Source organism: Rhinatrema bivittatum, chromosome 8 (genome assembly GCF_901001135.1).
Source record: "Rhinatrema bivittatum chromosome 8, aRhiBiv1.1, whole genome shotgun sequence".
NCBI classification, from domain to species: domain Eukaryota; kingdom Metazoa; phylum Chordata; class Amphibia; order Gymnophiona; family Rhinatrematidae; genus Rhinatrema; species Rhinatrema bivittatum.
In genome coordinates this window covers 182,594,336-182,614,101 of record NC_042622.1, presented here as the reverse complement: position 1 = coordinate 182,614,101, position 19,766 = coordinate 182,594,336, and the positions used below count along the sequence as shown (strand labels likewise).

Here is a 19,766-nt window from a genome sequence, read left to right as displayed (position 1 = left end):
CCCCTCCCCCACCCCATATTCACATTCCATATCAAGTAACCACAATGTGGAATAACATTAATAGGATTCCTATTAGGAAGCACAAAATAGGCTTTTCATATAGGCATAAGGTATCATGCAATTTAACACTTTTAACAACATACCTAACCCTCCTCAGATATTAAATAATAAGCTTCTCTCTTTAGGAATCAAAACCATTATAGAACCATGCCATATTTCCAGAAACATATTTCCTCTGGCTTAAGGTTTTCACGGTCATATGTTCAAAAATCAAGAGGTTATGCATTTTCAACTTCCACTGCACTATCTTCGATTTATCCAACATTGTCCAACAAGATATTATCCTTGTTTGCTATCAGAAAGGCTTTCTCAAAAACAAAGTTCCTTTTATTCTCCTAGGACAAGCAGGATAGTAGTCCTCACATGTGGGTGACATCATCCAGTGGAGCCCTGTACAGAAAACTTCTGTCAAAGTTTCTAGAACTTGGACTAGGCACACTGAGCATGCCCAGCATTCCACTATCCATGTGTTCTCACTGGTCCCTCTTCAGTCTCTTTTTTTTTCCGCGGAGCTAGTGCCACGCAATTGTGGAGCTCGCACTTTTTTTTTCCTTCGGGAAATCTTAAATTCGAGTTTTCTTTTTGTGTTTCCCTCGCTGGGTCCCTCTATCTCTGCTGGCCTTAGTTAGAGACGTCGCAGTAAGTAAATTGTGTTCTTTGCGGTCGATTACCAACGGTGCCATCCCCTGGTGGCCGCTGGCCATCAACCACTCAGTGGTTATTTTTCTCTATGGCTTCCTCCAGGTTTCACCGCTGCCCCCAGTGCCCTCGGACCATGTCCATCACAGAACCCCCATGAGGTCCGCGTCTTGTGCCTGGGGGTGTCACACGATGTGCACGATTGTTCTTTTTGTGCTCAAATGACCCCCAAGAGTCGTCTAGCATGCCTGGATAAAACGGAGAAGTTATTTGGCACCAGGAGGTCTGATCCCTCGGCCTTGGTTTAGGGGGCATTGACACCTCATGGCAAGGAAGACCCCCTGAGGTATCGGATCCGTCTTGTCCTCTCCTTCGCCAATTCACCAGCTAGAGCTAGATGCTGAGGATCATGCTGTATCGATTTCTTTCCTTTCTAGGTCTGGATCGTCGCCATCATCCTCGGCACCGGGGAAAGACTGGCCGAGCACCGGCATCAGTCACCTTTCTCTTATTGCTCCAAGTTCGGGAAGGCGCTGGCTTCATCTGCGACACCCCCGAAGCAGTCCCATACCGACGAGGCATTGACACTAGTCAATGCCAAGGGCCTGAGGCAAACCCCACCAAAATCTGTGCTGGGTACCGGTTTCCTTCAGGGCTCCGAGGGGACCCATGTTACACCAGCCCAGGTGGTGCATCTCCCCCAACCGGTCCTGTGGCTACTGAGCCTCGGATTACCGGGACCATCGATGCCCCCCAGGGCCTGTGGTGCCGTCTGTGCTTGCAGGGAACGCTGTCTCCTGTCAGTCAACCAGTTTGTAATCCATGCTACTACCTTGGCACCCACTCCCAAACTTCTCATTTTGTTCACAAGCCTCCTATGTGAGACCATATCAAAAGCTTTAATAAAATCCAAGTAAATCACATCGAGCACTCTTCCCTGATCCAATTCTGTAGTCACCCAATCAAAAAAATGAGATTTGACTGACAGGACCTTCCCCTGGTGAATCCATGCTGCCTCAGGTTGAGCAACTCACCAGATTGTAGATAGTTCACTATCCTTTCCTTCAGCAGAGTCTCCATTAATTTTCTCACCACTAAGTTGAGGCTAACCGGCTTGTAGTTTCCAGCCTCCTATCTGCTCCGACTCTTGTGAAGCAGGACCACCACTGCTCTTCTCCAGTCTTACAGTACCATTTCCGTTTCCAGGGATCTGTTGAACAGGTCCTCCAGCAGACCCGCCACACATCTCTGAGCTCCCTCGGTATCCTGGGATGTACCTAATCCAGCCCCCTGGCCTTGTCCACTTTCAGTTTTCCTAGCTCTTCCCATATATTCTCTTCTGTAAACAGTTTCATCTACTCCACCCCCATCCACGATGGTCCTTCTCCAGGGTCTTCTTTAGTGAACATCAAACTGAAATATTTGTTTAATATTTCGGCCATTCCTTCGTCTCTCTCCACACATTGATCTTTGTCACCTTTCAATTTCTCTATACCACTTTGGACCTCTTTCCTTTCTCTGATATATCTGAAAAATGTTTTATTACTTTGCTTTACTTCTTTGGCAGTCTTTTCTTCTGCCTGACTTTTTGCTTTCTTGATTTCTTTCTTCTTTTCCCTCAGTTTCACCAGATATTCTTCCCTGTGTTCCTCTTTTGGGATCCTTTATACTTCTAGAATGCTGTTCTTTTTGGTTTTATTTTGTCAGCCACCTCCTTTGAGAACCAGATCGATTTCTTATTTTCTATTACTTTTGTTTACTTTTCTAACATATAGATTTGTTGCTTTTGTAATTGCTCCCTGTTGGTTCCACCTCTTTCATTTTCTCTGTCTTCTAGTTCTACCTCCAGGTATGTCCCCATTTTGACAAAGTCTGTATTTTTGAAATTCAAACTTGGGTCTTCGTGTGACCTCTCTGTATCCTATTTGCAATATCAAACCATACCATTTGGTGATCACTGTTAGTGAGCACTAGGTAAAGTATAACTCCCTCCCTCATGGGTTCCATTACCATTTGTTTGAACAGAGCCCCTTGCAGGATATCCACTATCTCTTTACTTCTGGTAGATTCCACAGAAGGGATTCTTCAGTCTACTTCTGGCAGATTAAAATCGCAACAATCAACACTTTTCCCTTCTTTCCCATCTCTTGGATATCTTCGACAAAATCTCTGTCTAGTTCTTCCGTTTGAGTCAGAGGCCTGTAAACCACTCCAGTAAAAATGGATGCAGCAACATCTTTTTTTTTAGGACAGCCCATAATGCTTCTTCTCTACCCCACATTCCTTGCAGTTCAATTGCTTGGATATTGTTTTTTGACATAAAAAGCTACTCCTTCCCCCTTTTTTGTCCTCTGTCCTTTCTTAACAAGTTATTGCCTGATGTGGCCATATCCCAATCTTGAGAATCAATTGGCCATGTCTCGATAACAGCAACATTGTTCAAGTCCGCCTCCACCATTAGGGCCTGCAGGTCTGGGATTTTATTGCCCAAACTACGAGCATTTGTATTCACAGCTTTCCAGTTTTTCTCTCTTGATTTGTTACACTTTCTAGTCACTTTTCTGTTTTTTTGCGCTGATTGATTTTTTTTTCTCTTCCCACTTCCTGTATTGCGTGGGGGTGACATGTCAATTTTATTGGCCAGATAGGAGAGTTAGAGTGTATAGCAGTAAATGATGAGATTGACATAATTGTCATCACAGAGACCTGGTGGAAGGGAGGATAACCAATGGGACAGTGCTATATCAGGGTACAAATTATATCACAATGATAGGGAGAATCAACTTAGTGGGGGTGTGGCATTTTATGTCCAGAAGGGTATAAACCCAACAGGATAAAGATCATACAAGAGACTAAATGCTCAGTAGAATCTATATGAGTAGAAATCCCATGTGTATTGGGTAAGAGTATAGTGATAGGAGTATACTACTGTCCACCTGGACAAATGATGAAATGCTAAGAGAAATCAGGGAAGCTAACCAATTTGGCAGTGCAGTAATAATGGGAGATTTCAATTACCAAATATACAGAGATGTGGAACCCAAACAAATACTTAACAATTATTTAGCCTATGAAGGTGTCAGCAAGCCTTGACGTTATGTGTCACTTTTCACTCAGACACTAACCGGTCTTATCGATCATTCACCTTCCTCATTTTATTTAATGCAAACAATTTTTTCTTTTTTCTTTTTCTATATTTAAAAAATGTCCTCCGTTTATATCAACAAGAATGACTCATTCAAAAATGGTTGCCAGCATTGCCCTACACTGGCCGGTGTTTCGCTGGGTTAGCTTCCTCAGGGGCGAGTAATAATCTTTATAATAAGAGCCATATATCTTTTTCAACGGGACCAGACGTCTCAACCATCTCACAAAAGCATCTCACAAAAGCTCCTCCATTCGTTGCTTTTGTGAGATGGTTGAGACGTCTGGTCCCGTTGAAAAAGATATATGGCTCTTATTATAAAGATTTGAATGAGTCATTCTTGTTGATATAAACGGAGGACATTTTTTAAATATAGAAAAAGAAAAAAGAAAAAATTGTTTGCATTAAATAAAATGAGGAAGGTGAATGATCGATAAGACCGGTTAGTGTCTGAGTGAAAAGTGACACACAACGTCAAGGCTTGCTGACACCTTCATAGGCTAAATAATTGTTAAGTGTTTGTTTGGGTTCCACATCTCTGTATATTTGATTCTATATTGTGGTTAACCACTGACTCCCTTGAGTAAGTAGATTTCAATTACCCCAATATTGATTGGGTAAATGTAACATCAGGACTTGATAGAGACATAAAGTTCCTGGATGTAATAAATGACTGCTTCATGGAGCAATTGGTTCAGGAACCAATGAGAGAGGGAGCTATTTTAGATTTAATTCTTAGTGGAACGCAGGATTTGGTGATGAGGTAACTGTGGTGGGGCCACTTGGCAATAGTGATCGTAACATGATCAAATTTAAACTAATAACTGAAAGGGGGACAGTAAGTAAATCTACAGCTCTAAAACTAAATTTTCAAAAGGGAAACTTTGATAAAATGAGGAAAATAGTTAGAAAAAAACTGAAAGGTGCAGCTGCAAAGGCTGTGTTCAACAGGTATGGACATTTTTTAAAAATATAATCCTAAGCATGCAGTCCAGATGTATTCCACACATTAAGAAAGTTGGAAGGAAGGCAAAATGATTACCGGCAAGGTTAAAAGGTGAAGTGAAAGAGGCTATTTTAGCCAAAAAAACATCCTTCAAAAATTGGTAGAAGGATCCATCTGAAGAAAATAGGAAAAAGTATAAGCATTGTTAAGTTAAGTGTAAAACATTGATAAGACAGGCGAAGAGAGAATTTGAAAGTTGGCCATAGAGGCTAAAACTCAGAATAAAAACTTTTTAAAATATATCCAAAGCAAGAAACCTGTGAGGGAGTCGGTTGGACCGTTAGATGACCGAGGGGTTAAAGGGGCTCTTAGGGAAGATAAAGCCATTGCAGAAAGACTAAATTAATTCTTTGCTTCTGTGTTTACTAATGAGATTGTTGGGGAGATACCAGTTCTGGAGATGGTTTTCAAGGGTGATGAGTCAGATGAACTAAAACAAATCACTGTGAACCTGGAAGTTGTAGTAGGCCTGATTGACAAACTAAAGAGTAGCAAATCACCTGGACCGGATGGTATGCATCCTAGGGTACTGAAGGAACTAAAAAATGAAATTTCTGATGTATTAGTTAAAATTTGTAACCTATCATTAAAATCATCCATTGTACCTGAAGACTGGAGAGTGGCCAATGTAACCCCAAAATTTAAAAAGGGCTCCAGGGGCGATCTGGGAAACTATGGACCAGTGAGCCTGACTTTAGTGCCGGGAAAAATAGTGGAAACTATTCTAAAGATCAAAATCATAGAGCATATAGAAAGACATGGTTTAATGGAACACAGTCAACATGGATTTACCCAAGAGAAGTCTTGCCTAACAAATCTGCTTCATTTTTTTTTTTTGAAGGGGTTAATAAACATGTGGATAAAGGTGAACTGGTAGATGTAGTTTATTTGGATTTTTAGAAGGCATTTGACAAAGTCCCTCATGAGAGGCTTCTAAGAAAACTAAAAAGTCATGGAATAGGAGGCGGTGTCCTTTCATGGATTACAAATTGGTTAAAAGATAGGAAACAGAATAGGATTAAATGGTCAGTTTCCTAGCGTGTAGCCAAATGGACTCAGGACCAGTGGGTTATATGCTCTTCTGCTAGCAGATGGGAGACGGAGTCAGATTTCAAAGCTGACGACACCCTAGATATACCCCTGCAGTGATCTCAGCTCTTCAGTATCTCTCTCCGTTTCCTAGCAGATGCGGACACTACCCCACACACTAGTACAGTGTTAGGAAATTACAGCAAAGAAGAAGAAGAAAAAAAATGTTTACCTTAAAGAGGTTTGAGCCCCGCTCTCCTGCAGTGATACCTAAGGGTCCCTCCCCCAGTTGAGAATTCCTGAGGTGATCCCCAATATCCCTCAGAGGTGTGCCTTGGTCCGGTAGCACGGCCTCTGGCGTGGTCTTAGCCCTAGAGCGGCTGAAAGGCAGCGGGTGCGCATCCAAGCGCAGCGGTGAAGGTAAAGCCCTCTCCCCCCGCAGCTGGAGACCGTTCCTGCACACGATGGTAAGTGTTGAGACCAGGTAAGCAGGGAACTTTAACTTAAGGTCTCCGGGGCTCGGATTGCCGTACCAACTCAGTTTCTTCATCCGGCCAGGTAGAAGGGAGCACTGATCGGGTTAAGCAACCTTGATTGGGCTAGGCCCCGGTCCGGTGCGGGGGATTCAGCCACGTGAAGACCCTCAGGGCCGCCGTCTTCCCTTCTCGGCCATCAGTACGCGTGGGGTAGGCCAGATGGTCAGTGCGCCCAACTTGTGCACCTCTAACATAGACACGTGCACATCTACACACATTGCCGCACACAGTGCTTACGTGCATAACTGCGCGCATATTACAGCAAATTACCTGTGCAACTATATACAGAGGCAATGGCACTGGCGTCCAAGAAGCCCAGAAGGCACTCTTTGCACAGCCTGCAACATCAGAGTCCACAGCCTGAACTGGAGTCCTGCCTGTGTCATCATTGCGAAGAAGCCCAGGGGGGACCAAAGCCTGGTCCCTCACTGTGAGAGGATGGGTCCAGAACCACTACATATGATAGCAGACCGGATCTATGCAACTCCGAGATGGCATCTCCACAAGAGGGCACCTCAGGAGCCCCTACTCCGACTCCCCCTGGGGTTAACATGGACCCAGGGACCTTCTCCTGGCTAGAATTTTTCCAGGGGCTGCAAGCCTTCGTTCAGGCACAATCAGCCCCAGCTGCAGCCCGGGTTCAACCCCTGCTGCAAGCACAGGATCCTCCCGGCCCTGTTCGGATGCCTCGAAACCTACCTCTGGAAGAAGGAGAAATCCCTCCATGCCTGGAACCATACAGATCCATGCTTCGCTTCTTCCACAGGGATGAATTACCAGCCCTTGTTTCCCAGACTCTGGGGATCCCAGGCATGGACCCTATGGCAGAACCAAAGAAGAATCCCATCTTGGTTTCCCTTCGTAAAGCCTCATGCTACTTCCAAATGATGGAAGCCATCCAGGAACTGATTGACCTGGAGTGGGATGCCACGGAGGCCATCTTTAAAGGAAGTCGGGCCTTGGAAGCCTTATACTCTCTGGAACCAACGAACAAGGACGCCTGCGTTTTCTGAAAGTGGACGCCATGGTCTGTGCCGTCTCAAAGCGAACAACCATTCCCGTTGAGGGAGGGGCTGCATTGAAGGATACTCAGGATAGACGATTAGAATCCATCATTAAGCAGGCCTTTGACACAACAGTAATGACACTGCAGATTGCTTCCTGCTGCGCTATGGTGGCACGTTCCTGTTTGCTCCTCTCGAGAGAGGTAAACAACCCAGGAACATATATAGGTGAAATGATTGAACCTGCAGCAGCCTTCCTGATGGACGCAAGGTCAGATCTGGTGCGTACCTCAGCCAGAGGAGTTGCCTCGGTAGTGGCGGCCAGAAGACAGTTATGGTTGCAGAACTGGTCTGCTGACGCGACCTCTAAAGCGAATCTCACAAGGATGCCCTTTAAAGGATCTCTCTTATTCGGAAGCGAATTGGAGAAATTAGCCAGCAAGTGGGGCAAATCTCCAGTACCTCGGCTACCGGAAGACAGGGGTAAAAGATCCCAGCGCCCCTCTCCCAGAAGAACTAGGGGCAGGGGCTCTCAATCGGAGAAAATTCTTTTTCACTCAGTGCACAATTAGGCTCTGGAATTTGTTGCCAGAGAATGTAATTAGTGCAGTTAGTGTAGCTGGGTTTAAAAAAGGTTAGGATATGTTCTTGGAGGAGAAGTCCATTAACTGCTATTAATCAAGTTGACTTAGGGAATGGCCTCTGCCTCTGGCATCAGTAGCATGGGATCTTCGTGGTGTTTGGGTGATTGCCAGGTTCTTGTGGCCTGATTTGGCCTCTGTTGGAAACAGGATGCTGGGCTTGATGGACCCTTGGTCTGACCCAACATGGCAATTTCTTATGTTCTTATGTTCTGCTTCTCCCATTGTTTAGTTTAAATGCCTGTTAGTATATAATCTGAATTTCTCACTTAGCATCCTCCTTCCTTCTACAGTAAATATAGGCCATCCTTACTATATAGCCTTTTACTGCTCCATACATGACCCTAGCCTCCAATGTATCCAAAACTACTTTCTGTTCACCAGGTTTTGAGCCAAGAATTGAAATTATCTACATGGCATATTTTCCCATTTCCCTTTCCATGAAGAGGTAATACTTATTACCTTTTCTAGATTTTGGAAATCTTTTTGTACTTAATGGATACCATTTCTATTGAGGTCATTGGTCCTCAGATGGATAACACTGATATTAAAGTTACTACTTTCTTCTTCAATGACTTGGAATATAAATAACCCATGCTATAATTACACAATGTTGGGTTCCATATTAGGTGCTACAACCCAAGAAAGAGATCTAGGTGTCATAGTGGATAACACATTGAAATCGGTTCAGTGTGCTGCGGCAGTCAAAAAAGCAAACAGAATGTTGGGAATTATTAGAAAGGGAATGGTGAATAAAACGGAAAATGTCATAATGCCTCTGTATCGCTCCTTGGTGAGACCGCACCTTGAATACTGTGTACAATTCTGGTCGCCGCATCTCAAAAAAGATATTGCGATAGAGAAGGTACAGAGAAGGGATACCAAAATAATAAGGGGAATGGAACAACTCCCCTATGAGGAAAGACTAAAGAGGTTAGGACTTTTCAGCTTGGAGAAGAGACGACTGAGGGGGGATATGATAGAGGAATTTAAAATCATGAGAGGTCTAGAACGGGTAGATGTGAATCGGTTATTTACTCTTTCGGATAGTAGAAAGACTAGGGGGCACGCCATGAAGTTAGCATGGGGCACATTTAAAACTAATCAGAGAAAGTTCTTTTTTACTCAACGCACAATTAAACTCTGGAATTTGTTGCCAGAGAATGTGGTTAGTGCAGTTAGTATAGCTGTGTTTAAAAAAGGATTGGATAAGTTCTTGGAGGAGAAGTCCATTATCTGCTATTAAGTTCACCTAGAGAATAGCCACTGCCATTAGCAATGGTAACATGGAATAGACTTAGTTTTTGGGTACTTGCCAGGTTCTTATGGCCTGGATTGGCCACTGTTGGAAGCAGGATGCTGGGCTTGATGGACCCTTGGTCTGACCCAGTATGGCATTTTCTTATGTTCTTATCTGTTTTGCATTTCTACTAGCTGAGGATCCTGGAAGGCATTTAACTGTTGTCACTATCAAAATGTGCTCCCCAATTGGTTCCTCTGATGATTGAGTCTCCCAGCAGAAGCAGCTTTCTTTTGACATTTGATTCTGTTGAAGGGCTTTAGGGTGCATTGGGTAACTTCACTTTTAGAAATCACTTGTACGGTAAATCTATTGCTGAGGTTTATTCGTTCTCCAACGCAGAAAAAGCATTATGTAGGGGGTAACAGTGGGGAAAGTGGGTGTCTCTTCATCACAGGCCTTATTCTGCCAGAGCCCGCTGTTATCCAATTGTTCCTGGGTTTTTTAATCCTGGATGTCCGATATTTCTGTGGGAGTGGGGGTTGATGCACAGGATGCTACAGAGTTGGGGAAGATGGGTGTCTGTCACACATCTTGTTCTACCAGAGCCCATAGCTACACGCCGTCCATAGCAGAAGTAAAATTACGTGGCAGGGGACCCCGACATGCGCTTGTGCACTCCCCCCAGACCATGCCCACTCCCCTCCCCTTTTTGTGACAACTTTTTAATATGAGTACCGGGAGATACATGCATACTTGTATGGTTTTTAAAATCCTCCAGCTTTGGCGCAGGGAGGACTTTTCCTAGTGTGTAGCCAGATGGACAGGACCAATGGGTTATGTGTTCCCCTGCTAGCAGATGGAGGACGGAATCAGGTTTACATAAGAACATAAGAAATTGCCATGCTGGGTCAGACCAAGGGTCCATCAAGCCCAGCATCCTGTTTCCAACAGAGGCCAAACCAGGCCACAAGAACCTGGCAATTACCCAAACACTAAGAAGATCCCATGCTACTGATGCAATTAATAGCAATGGCTATTCCCTAAGTAAACTTGATTAATAGCCGTTAATGGACTTCTCCTCCAAGAACTTATCCAAACCTTTTTTGAACCCAGCTACACTAACTGCACTAACCACATCCTCTGGCAACAAATTCCAGAACTTTATTGTGCGTTGAGTGAAAAAGAATTTTCTCTGATTAGTCTTAAATGTGCTACTTGATAACTTCATGGAATGCCCCCTAGTCCTTCTATTATTCGAAAGTGTAAATAACCGATTCACATCTACCCGTTCAAGGTTTCAAAGCTGACGTCACCCGAGATATACTCCTGCAGTGACCTCAGCCATTCAGTCAAAAAAAAAAAAAAATAAAACCATAGCCAGTGACTTCCAAAAACCAACAAGGGAAGAATCAAAATGACAAACCACCCTCTGTTTCCCCACCAAAGTAAATAACCAGATTTACATTCTCCCTCCTCCAAGAACCCCCCCTACTCCCCAAAACAGCTTACAAATCCAACCCAATCAACCCATATTTGGGCAAAGATCACGCATAACACTTTCAGGTGCCCCTGTCCCAATCCTTGTGCGTAGACCCCACATAGTCTCAGAATTATGCCTCCCTCCCACTCTCCATTGTAAATAGTACTTTATTTATTGTATATAGTAATCTATCTTCGTTCTCCCAGTTAAGGCTACCTTGTTAGAATGTAACTTTCATGCTCCTTCAAATTGTCACTTGTTTTATATGGTTGGTTATAGTTCTGCTTTGTTCGATGTAAACCGAGTTGATTTGATCTGTATCAAGAAAGTCGGCATATAAAAGCCTTAAATAAATAAATAAAATATGCCAGTCTACTCATAAGAAACAACTCCCTTTTGTTTTTTGCCATTAATATCACATAAATGAACTTCCAAAGAGGATCCATTTGAAAACACAACAGACCTCTTTAACAAAAATAGATTCCATCTTCAAACAACGTAAACAAGAACTGCAAACATAATCAGACTTCTGATCACCAGGGATGTTGCAACAGTCAAGACAGGTGCAAAATCCAAAAAAGCAAAAACTGCCAGTACAAAGTCACTGCTTCATCCGCATTGCAGCTTCCCTGAAAAACTTTTGGCAACCTGAACATCTGCAATAATTATTGTTTCCCCGTTGTATATAATCCTCAACTTTGCGGAGTATTGCAAGAAAAATTAGATATTTTTCTTAAACAGAGATGAACACATTGATGCAAATTCCTTTCTTTTCAAGGCCACGGTATTAGAATAATCTTGAAAAATTAAAATTTGACTTACATCTTTTTTTCAACTCCCCATACTTGCTCTATGCTTGTAATATCACCACTTTGTGGGTGAAATGTAATAATTTTGCTGTTATCACCTATGGTTTATTCACAGCCTCAGCTTGCTGACCTAAGCAGTGAGCCCATTCAGACTATATCTTGCCCACTAAGGCCACTAAACCCAACTCTTCGGGTAACCAATCCTCCAAAATGGATTGCAAATCTCTATCAGAAATGTTCTCTGCTAAGCCCACGAATCTTAAGTTGCTCCTACAAGAGCGATTTTTGTAGATCTATTTTTGATTCTAGGGCCCGCACTTACACACTCATTTTTGACTGTGCAGCAGTGTAATACTTGCGATTCAGATTCCACAGCTGCCATCCTTTGTTGGTTGTTACTGATTTGCTTTTTGTCACGTTAACTCTTTTGTCCAATAATCTGCTCCAGCTTCTTCTCCAAGGCCTTTACCACAGCGGGTTTGTTCAGTGCTAGTTGGTCAGCAGATCCATCCACCATCTTAGCCTCAGTCTATTTGGCGATTTTCTCCTTTTTTTTTGCACTTTTGTTGTCATGTGTATGCTCTGTTTTATCATGATGTCCATACGATGAAGACAGTTGAGACTTTTAACCTGTTGCAACCACAAAAACCACAAGTTTGCAGATATAATTATTAGCCTGTTTTAACGTTTCACCATTGATTTGATGTATAACATAGTAGTTAATATCTGTCTTTTAAAGCTTTTATTTTGTTTTACTGATTTTGTTTATTATCATGGATATTTGAAAACCATTGTGATGGAATTCCTCTAAACGATGGTATATAAAATTTTATAAATAAAAAAAAAAACATTTTAGGGGTGAGGCATGCAAAAGAGACTCACTGGTTCGTTTCACGTGATCTTTGATGACTTTTTTTTTTTTGAGAAAAAGATCAGAATGAGGTAACTTTACTTGGTTCATTCTGCTAACCGTGTGAATGGTCAGTGTAGACCTCCAGATGTGTTTTGAAAGATTGTAATGATGTTATAATGACTGCTCATAATAGCATGCAGGGAGTATTGTCAAACTCTCAGAAATATTTGGGGGGGGGGGGGTTAACCTTAGTTTTTCCCTCCTTCTCTGGGCTTCCAGCTCAGTCAGACCCAGTATCTGTTGGGCTATGATGCCAGGATCCTCCATTTGCTGATACCTATGGGCTGGGGCTGTTTCCTTTTTGATAATCCGTTCTGCCATCACGGTGATAGCCATTGGTAAAGAGGCATAGACTGTGGCTCCTTCTAGCACACAGTATGCCATTAGGAGACACCTCCTCCCCCGTTTCCACTCACCCATTACAATTACCTACCCGCTACCCTCCAGGCCTGGGCTTAGCTGGAGGAGCAGCAGCTGGGTTTAGATATGAAAGCCACATCCCCTGTATTTCAGCACACAGCACTGCCACTAAGTCATGGGGACAGCCCCTTCAGAAGCTGCTCAGGTATTTAATCAGTACCGAAAAGTGTAGGCATACGTATCCTGAAAGCTGTAAAACCCGAGGACCTCCCAAAGTTGTTGGCTATTAGACATCATGTGATGCTTTTGTGTGCAGTTTTCATGTATTTTGGGGGTTAATCCAGCCCTTTATTACTCCCATAGCTGCTGCTATGAGGGAACTGGATTGAGGAATTTGGCTTTTTACTGTTTCAAAAAAAAAAAAAAAAAAAAGGGAAACAATTTCCTCTGGAAATATATAAGGAAATTAAGTTGCTCTCCCTCAGTTTAAGCATTGCTGAAGGTGTTGTAGATTGGGGATAGAGACAACAGTAATTATAAAGTAGGTTGCCTTTTGTTAAATAAGTGACATTTTTACTTTTCCCATTGTGGCAGTTGTATTTGTGAGGAGAGGAGAGGGCTGCAGCAACTTCACTTAACCTTGACAATATATAGCTTTAGAGATTTTGCCTTCATTCGTTTTTAGAATGATAAATTACCATTCCAGTACCGATAAATACATCCAGCTGATGAGATTTAAAACAATTAAATGGAAATAGAGAGGAGGTGATTGCTGATAGAACGTAGCAATAATTAAAAGTACATATGCTTTCTCCTTGTGATTATGCTTAGTGGATTGCTGATGTAGTGATAACTTCTTACATTGATGTTGGTGGTGTTAAATCTTTTGGCCCTTTTGCCAATACACTTGAGCTATTTCATTTTATTGCTCAAAATCAATATATTCTCTGAAGAATCATTTCCAGGTTTCTGTTTGTGATTTCTTGATTGTTATAGTCCATTATTAAGGTATTAGCATGCTATTTAAAGAATAGACTTACATCCTCTCAACTACATTTTCATTTTTTTCTTTTACTAAAGATTCAAGACTGGCCAGATAAATGGGGACTTGCTAATATACCACGTGTTGCTGACTTTGAAGCCATACTACGCCAAGCCATATGAGATTGTAGTGGACCTCACCCACGCTGGGCCCAGCAATCGCTTTAAGACTGACTTCCTTTCCAAGTGGTTTGTCGTTTTCCCTGGGTTTGCATATGAAAATGTGACAGCAGTTTACATCTACAACTGTAACTCTTGGGTGCGGGAGTACACAAAGTATCACGAGAGACTGCTCACCGGCTTGAAAGGCAGCAAGAGACTAATTTTCATTGACCCCTCGGGGAAGTTGGCAGAGCACATTGAGCATGACAAGCAGAAACTACCAGCTGCCACTCTAGCTTTGGAGGAAGACTTGAAGGTGTTTCATAATGCTCTCAAACTGGCGCACAAAGACACCAAAGTTTCTATTAAGGTTTGTAACATTTTATAGATACTGCTGGCATAATGGCACTCTTACATAACTACTGTGTGCAAGTGCCCCTGCCTTACAAGGTCTACATAAAAGTAAAGACCATGTATCCTGGTGGAATAGACATTTTCCTAAAAGAAAATCTTCTAATTTTTGCTTTAAATTAAAAACTTTCAACTGTTCATCTTTTTGTAGGTTCATTATAATTTTGAAATGCTGATCTGCCTATGTTCACCAGCACACTGTTTCAGATTCCTGCAATTGTCAGGTCTGCTAACTATGAATGAATTTTACATATTGTTGCATTGAGATTTGAAATAGACTTAGATTATAGAGCACATAATTGGTTGATTAGTTATCCAGTAACTTTTAAGAGAAAATCAGATGTAAAGTATTTTATATAATTACCAATTTTCAACTTTAGTGTCCAGTATTATTTGAGTTGACATTCCAGAATTTAACTTCTGTTTTTAACATTTTATTTTAATTCTAAGTGAGAATTTGGATAGCATTGCTAATATATGCTTTGGCAAAATCTTTGAGCTTCCTATGCTCCCCTTTTCCTTTAAGATATGAGAATGTATTCCATTGTTTCTTGGTATTACAAATTGTACATCTACTTTTTCTCGGTCAGGTTGGTTCCACAGCAGTTCAGGTGACATCTGCTGAGCGGACAAGAGTCCTGGGTCAGTCAGTTTTTCTGAATGATATTTACTATGCCTCCGAGATTGAGGAGATCTGCCTCGTGGATGAGAACCAGTTCACGCTAACCATTGCCAACCAGGGAACACCTCTGACTTTCATGCATCAGGAGTGTGAAGCCATCGTCCAGTCTATCATTCACATAAGGACTCGATGGGAGTTGTCACAGCCCGATTCCATTCCACAACATACTAAAATCCGTCCAAAAGATGTGCCTGGAACATTGCTCAACATTGCATTGCTTAACCTAGGAAGCTCAGATCCAAGTTTAAGGTAATGTTCCTTGAATTGGTTAGGTTTTCCATTAGTTCAGAATGGAGCCGCTTGGCCAGTGCATTGCATAACTACTCTGGTGTATCATCTGACCAACACCACTTTTATTTTCAAGTTTTTGCAGATTAACATAAGATTTAACAAACCGGAATGTCATATAATAATTGAATGTCTTTTCTCTACATATTTATTGTTAAAGAGGTCAATATTCAGTTGGGCAGGGAACAGATAAGTTAGCCACATAAATATATCTGACTTATGCTGGATATTCAGTTGTGTGCCCTTGCTATTGAGAGGTTAGGCAGTTAAGTTTATCTGGCTAAGTTTTAGAACTGCGTTAATACAGTGCTAAAGTTAATCTGGCTAAGTTCATTGGATAACTCATCTCCACCCCGGGAATGCTTTTGACATGCCTCCAAGTTATACAGGTACATTTTATCCTGTTGATGACTTATCCAGATAGAATCTGTCCGAATATGTTGCAAAAATATTCAAAATTTGCCTTTTGTCTAGATAACTTTGAATATCAAACTCAAAATAATTTTCTTTTGTAGTGATTATTCATAAACTTTGGTGCTTTCTCAGATGTTGTATGGGTCTTACATAAATAAAAGAAACAAAGCTTATGATTTTAATTGTACTTAGTCTAATGCTGTTGCTTATGACTCTGCATATAGGAATTCTGTAGCACAAATGTAAAAACTCCAGGGAGGAAAGGTGATGCATTAAATCACATCACTTATGTTCTTGTTCCAGGTCTGCTGCCTATAATCTTCTGTGTGCCTTAACATGTACCTTTAATTTAAAGATTGAAGGCCAGTTACTGGAGACTTCAGGTCTGTGTATCCCTGCCAACAACACCTTGTTCATTGTCTCCATAAGTAAGACTTTGGCAGCTAATGAGCCCCATCTCACCTTAGAGTTTTTGGAAGAGTGCATTTCCGGATTCAGCAAATCCAGTAAGCACAGTTTATTTTTTTTCCAGCAGAAAATAGCTGAAAAATATAGCTAGCACAGATATGTTGTGTGGCTGTATCGTACCATTTGGACTTGATCAGTGATTAAAACTTTTCTTTTAGACAAATGTTCGCAAGGAGTGCTCAGTGGCAATGCTGTATACTACCATGTCTTTCAGTCCCTGAGTTGGGTCATTCGTACCCAAGTTCACCTGGGCTGGGAATGCTGCAGAGGCAGTGTTCACAGCCCCTGGTGGAGAAGCAAGCTTCATGGTCATGGTTCCAGGGTGCTACTTGGCAGCCACCTTTAGAGCCCATGATACAGAGCTCTGGAAGGGGCCCTAGTTCAAGGATCCAGCCTCAGGACTACAATGACCCAACTAGGAGAGAAGGAGGACCTATCAAAATAGGGGGAGAATTCCCAGGTAGTTGCTAATGAAGGCTCCTGGCGCCAGAATCCCAGCACTGGTTCCAGTTGATCTGGAAGGAAAAGAGGGGGATGAGAGGAACTTAGACCCAAAACAGAAGGTGCCTGCCTTCTTTTCTCCTTTTGTGTGCATGAGTGTATTCTAGTTCCTGCTTTTCTCTTCGACAGGCATTGAACTAAAGCACCTTTGCCTGGAGTACATGACCCCCTGGTTACTAAATCTGGTGCGCTTCTGTAAACTCACCGATGATGCCAAACGGCAGCGAGTCAGCGCTATTCTGGATAAGCTGATAACCATGACAATCAATGAAAAGCAGATGTATCCTTCCATTCAGGCAAAGATATGGGGAAGTCTTGGACAGGTACTGAACTTACCAAATGTACACTTTGAGTTTGGCTGCAGGATGCAATCAGTGTTTCTTCAATCAAAAACAGAATAGCTTTGTAAATGTTAGATCATCTGTGTCCAGAGCAAGCTTTCCTAGGCCTGGTTTTATTTCTGTATTGTTTGTGCAGCATGTAAAATGTACAGACCAGCTAGTTCAGAGGCTTTGATACATCTGATACCTTAGTTCTTAATATTTTTTTTTGCCAAAAGTTCAGTCATATGCTATTTTGGCTTTGGCTGCTTCCTGCCCTTCTGCATCATAACAGGAACATTTAGTACAATTCATAAGGAAAAGGGAGAATAACCTTGATGCTGACTGGCTCCAAGTTTCTTCCTATGGATCATCCAATCTGTTATCCACCAAGAATTACCAGTTTCCTTCCCTATTCTCAGGGCTGTTGCAGTTGCATCCAGACAGATGGAAAGACTGAGATGAAAAAGTCATTTCAGAAAAGGATGAACCAGTATCAGAACAGCGAGTGCAGTTTCTGCTTTGTTCAGTGCTATTGATTTACAAGTGTGTAGGAGAGAGAGTTCTGTGGTGAACAGGCCCTTGATGCGATGTTCAGTTTTAACAAAAGCAGTAACAATGTGTCCTGTATGATTTTTTTTTTCCCTCTGATAGATCACAGATTTGCTGGATGTGGTTCTGGACAGTTTCATTAAAACCAGTGCCACAGGTGGTTTGGGATCCATAAAGGCTGAAGTTATGGCAGACACAGCTGTAGCTCTGGCTTCAGGCAATGTGAAATTAGTCTCAAGCAAGGTAGAGTCTCTCACTACCACATTTCTGTCATCTTAGTATTACTTAGAGACTGTAGTCATGTACTGAATTTAAACTAATATAATATAAAATCCATTAAAACCAGCTGAAACCTGCAAAGATTTACAATGAAATGAATATTGTTATTGCAGGGTACAGGTTCTTTCTCTCCTCACCCAATTTCACTGTCTCTGTCCTCCCTCCTCGGCGCCCAGTCCTTCCCCACCAGTCTTTCTCTGCTGCTGACCCTAGTTCTGGGCACGTTGGTATTCCTGGCCATTCCATTGTGTAACTCTGCAGGTTCTTTTGTTCTCTCCCCACCAATGTCTCCCTCTCTCCTAGCCCATCTCTATCACACCCCTCCTCCTTATGTCTACCCCCGCCCCTACCCCAACACTTGCCATCCTAACTTCATGGGCTGCACATGTAAGCTCCACAATTTCTAGAATGCCTGATGCCATTCCTGTGGCTCACAGGCTAAAAGCTGATGGACAATGTGTCTAACATCAAAGCCCTCGCCATTGGTTGTGTTGGGAGGAGGCTAAGTCTCACTGCTGCTGTCAACTGCTCACAGCTTCTATTGCAGTCCCCTAATGTTGGCTGCTTGGGCCTCAGTCAGTCTTGCCACCAAATCTGTCACAGTCCTGCAGGTCGACTTATTGTATTTGTGTCACCAGCATGAGCACAATTCTTTACCCCTACTTCAGGTATGTGGCACCTATCTCCTACTAAAGATGTGGACTGGTTCCTGCTGGCTCTAGTTCAGGTCACCTGAGAATTAGTCACGCTTCTTCCCCATTTTTGTGACACAACTTCACAGGCCAACAATACATGCAGGTGTTGCAGTGCAATGCTGTGTACATGCACCCAATACGATGTGTATGCATGTGTTTCCTGGAATGGCAAACATGCTATAGTAAGATATAATAAGATAATGTTAAAAGTAATTTAATCATTGTAAAGCATGTGCTTCCTAGTTTGTGCACAAAATGTGATCTTCGGTGAAAGTGAATTGAAAGCTTTATATTATGTACACGCAGGTGATTGGAAGAATGTGCAAAATAATTGATAAGACCTGTCTGTCGCCTACACCTACATTAGAACAGCACCTGATGTGGGATGATATTGCCATCCTGGCCCGGTACATGCTAATGCTGTCCTTCAACAATTCACTGGATGTGGCAGCGCACCTTCCCTACCTCTTCCATGTTGTCACTTTATTGGTGGCCACAGGTCCTCTGTCTCTGAGAGCTTCCACCCATGGCCTGGTCATCAATATAATTCATTCCCTGTGTACCTGCTCACAGTTGAACTTCAGCGGTAAGTTCAAGTTAGGCATTGTGCTGAGCTTCCAGGTTGATCGTTTTTGTTTCCTTGGATTATCAACTCTTTGGTCTATACCGCTTGGATAAAGCTTTTAGATTTTCCTAGCGTGTAGCCAGATGGACTCACGACCAATGGGTTATGTGCTCCCCTGCTAGCAGATGGAAACGGAGTCAGGTTTCAAAGCTGACGTCACCCTAGATATACCCCTGCAGTGACATCGGCCATTCAGTATCTCTGTCTCCTAGCAGAAATGGATGTTATCCCCACACCAGCAGCGGTGTTTAGCGGGATTGCAGCACTAGCTCGAATAAGAAATGTACCTTTAAATTGAAAGGAAGATCGAGCCCCACTCTCCTATGGTGATACCTAAGGGTCCCTCCCCCAGTTGACTTCTTGAGGTGATTTCCGAGATCCCTCAGAGGTGGGCCTTGGTTCGGTAGCCGGCTCCCGGCATGGACTTTGCTGCTGGAGCAGCTGAAAGGCAGCGGGTGCAGGAAGCCGAGCATGGTGGTGATGGCCTAAGCTCTCTCCCTCCACAGCTGGAGACCATCTCTGT

General features: G+C 42.6%; 1 protein-coding gene across 8 annotated transcripts in view; it reads left to right on the top strand.

The window, feature by feature from the left end:
* The window catches only part of NF1 (neurofibromin 1), a 527,350-nt gene that overhangs the window by 381,639 nt on the left and 125,945 nt on the right, over nt 1–19,766 (top strand). For 7 of the 8 annotated variants that reach the window (XM_029611915.1, XM_029611920.1, XM_029611917.1 and 4 more), the window contains 6 exons: nt 13,946–14,378; nt 15,010–15,350; nt 16,107–16,309; nt 16,902–17,095; nt 17,747–17,887; nt 18,925–19,204. In XM_029611915.1, coding sequence (XP_029467775.1) covers nt 13,946–14,378; nt 15,010–15,350; nt 16,107–16,309; nt 16,902–17,095; nt 17,747–17,887; nt 18,925–19,204 — 1,592 coding nt within the window. Of the gene's footprint in view, nt 1–13,945; nt 14,379–15,009; nt 15,351–16,106; nt 16,310–16,901; nt 17,096–17,746; nt 17,888–18,924; nt 19,205–19,766 lie in introns of those variants that run through there. The other variant, XR_003858146.1, reaches the window with a different exon arrangement.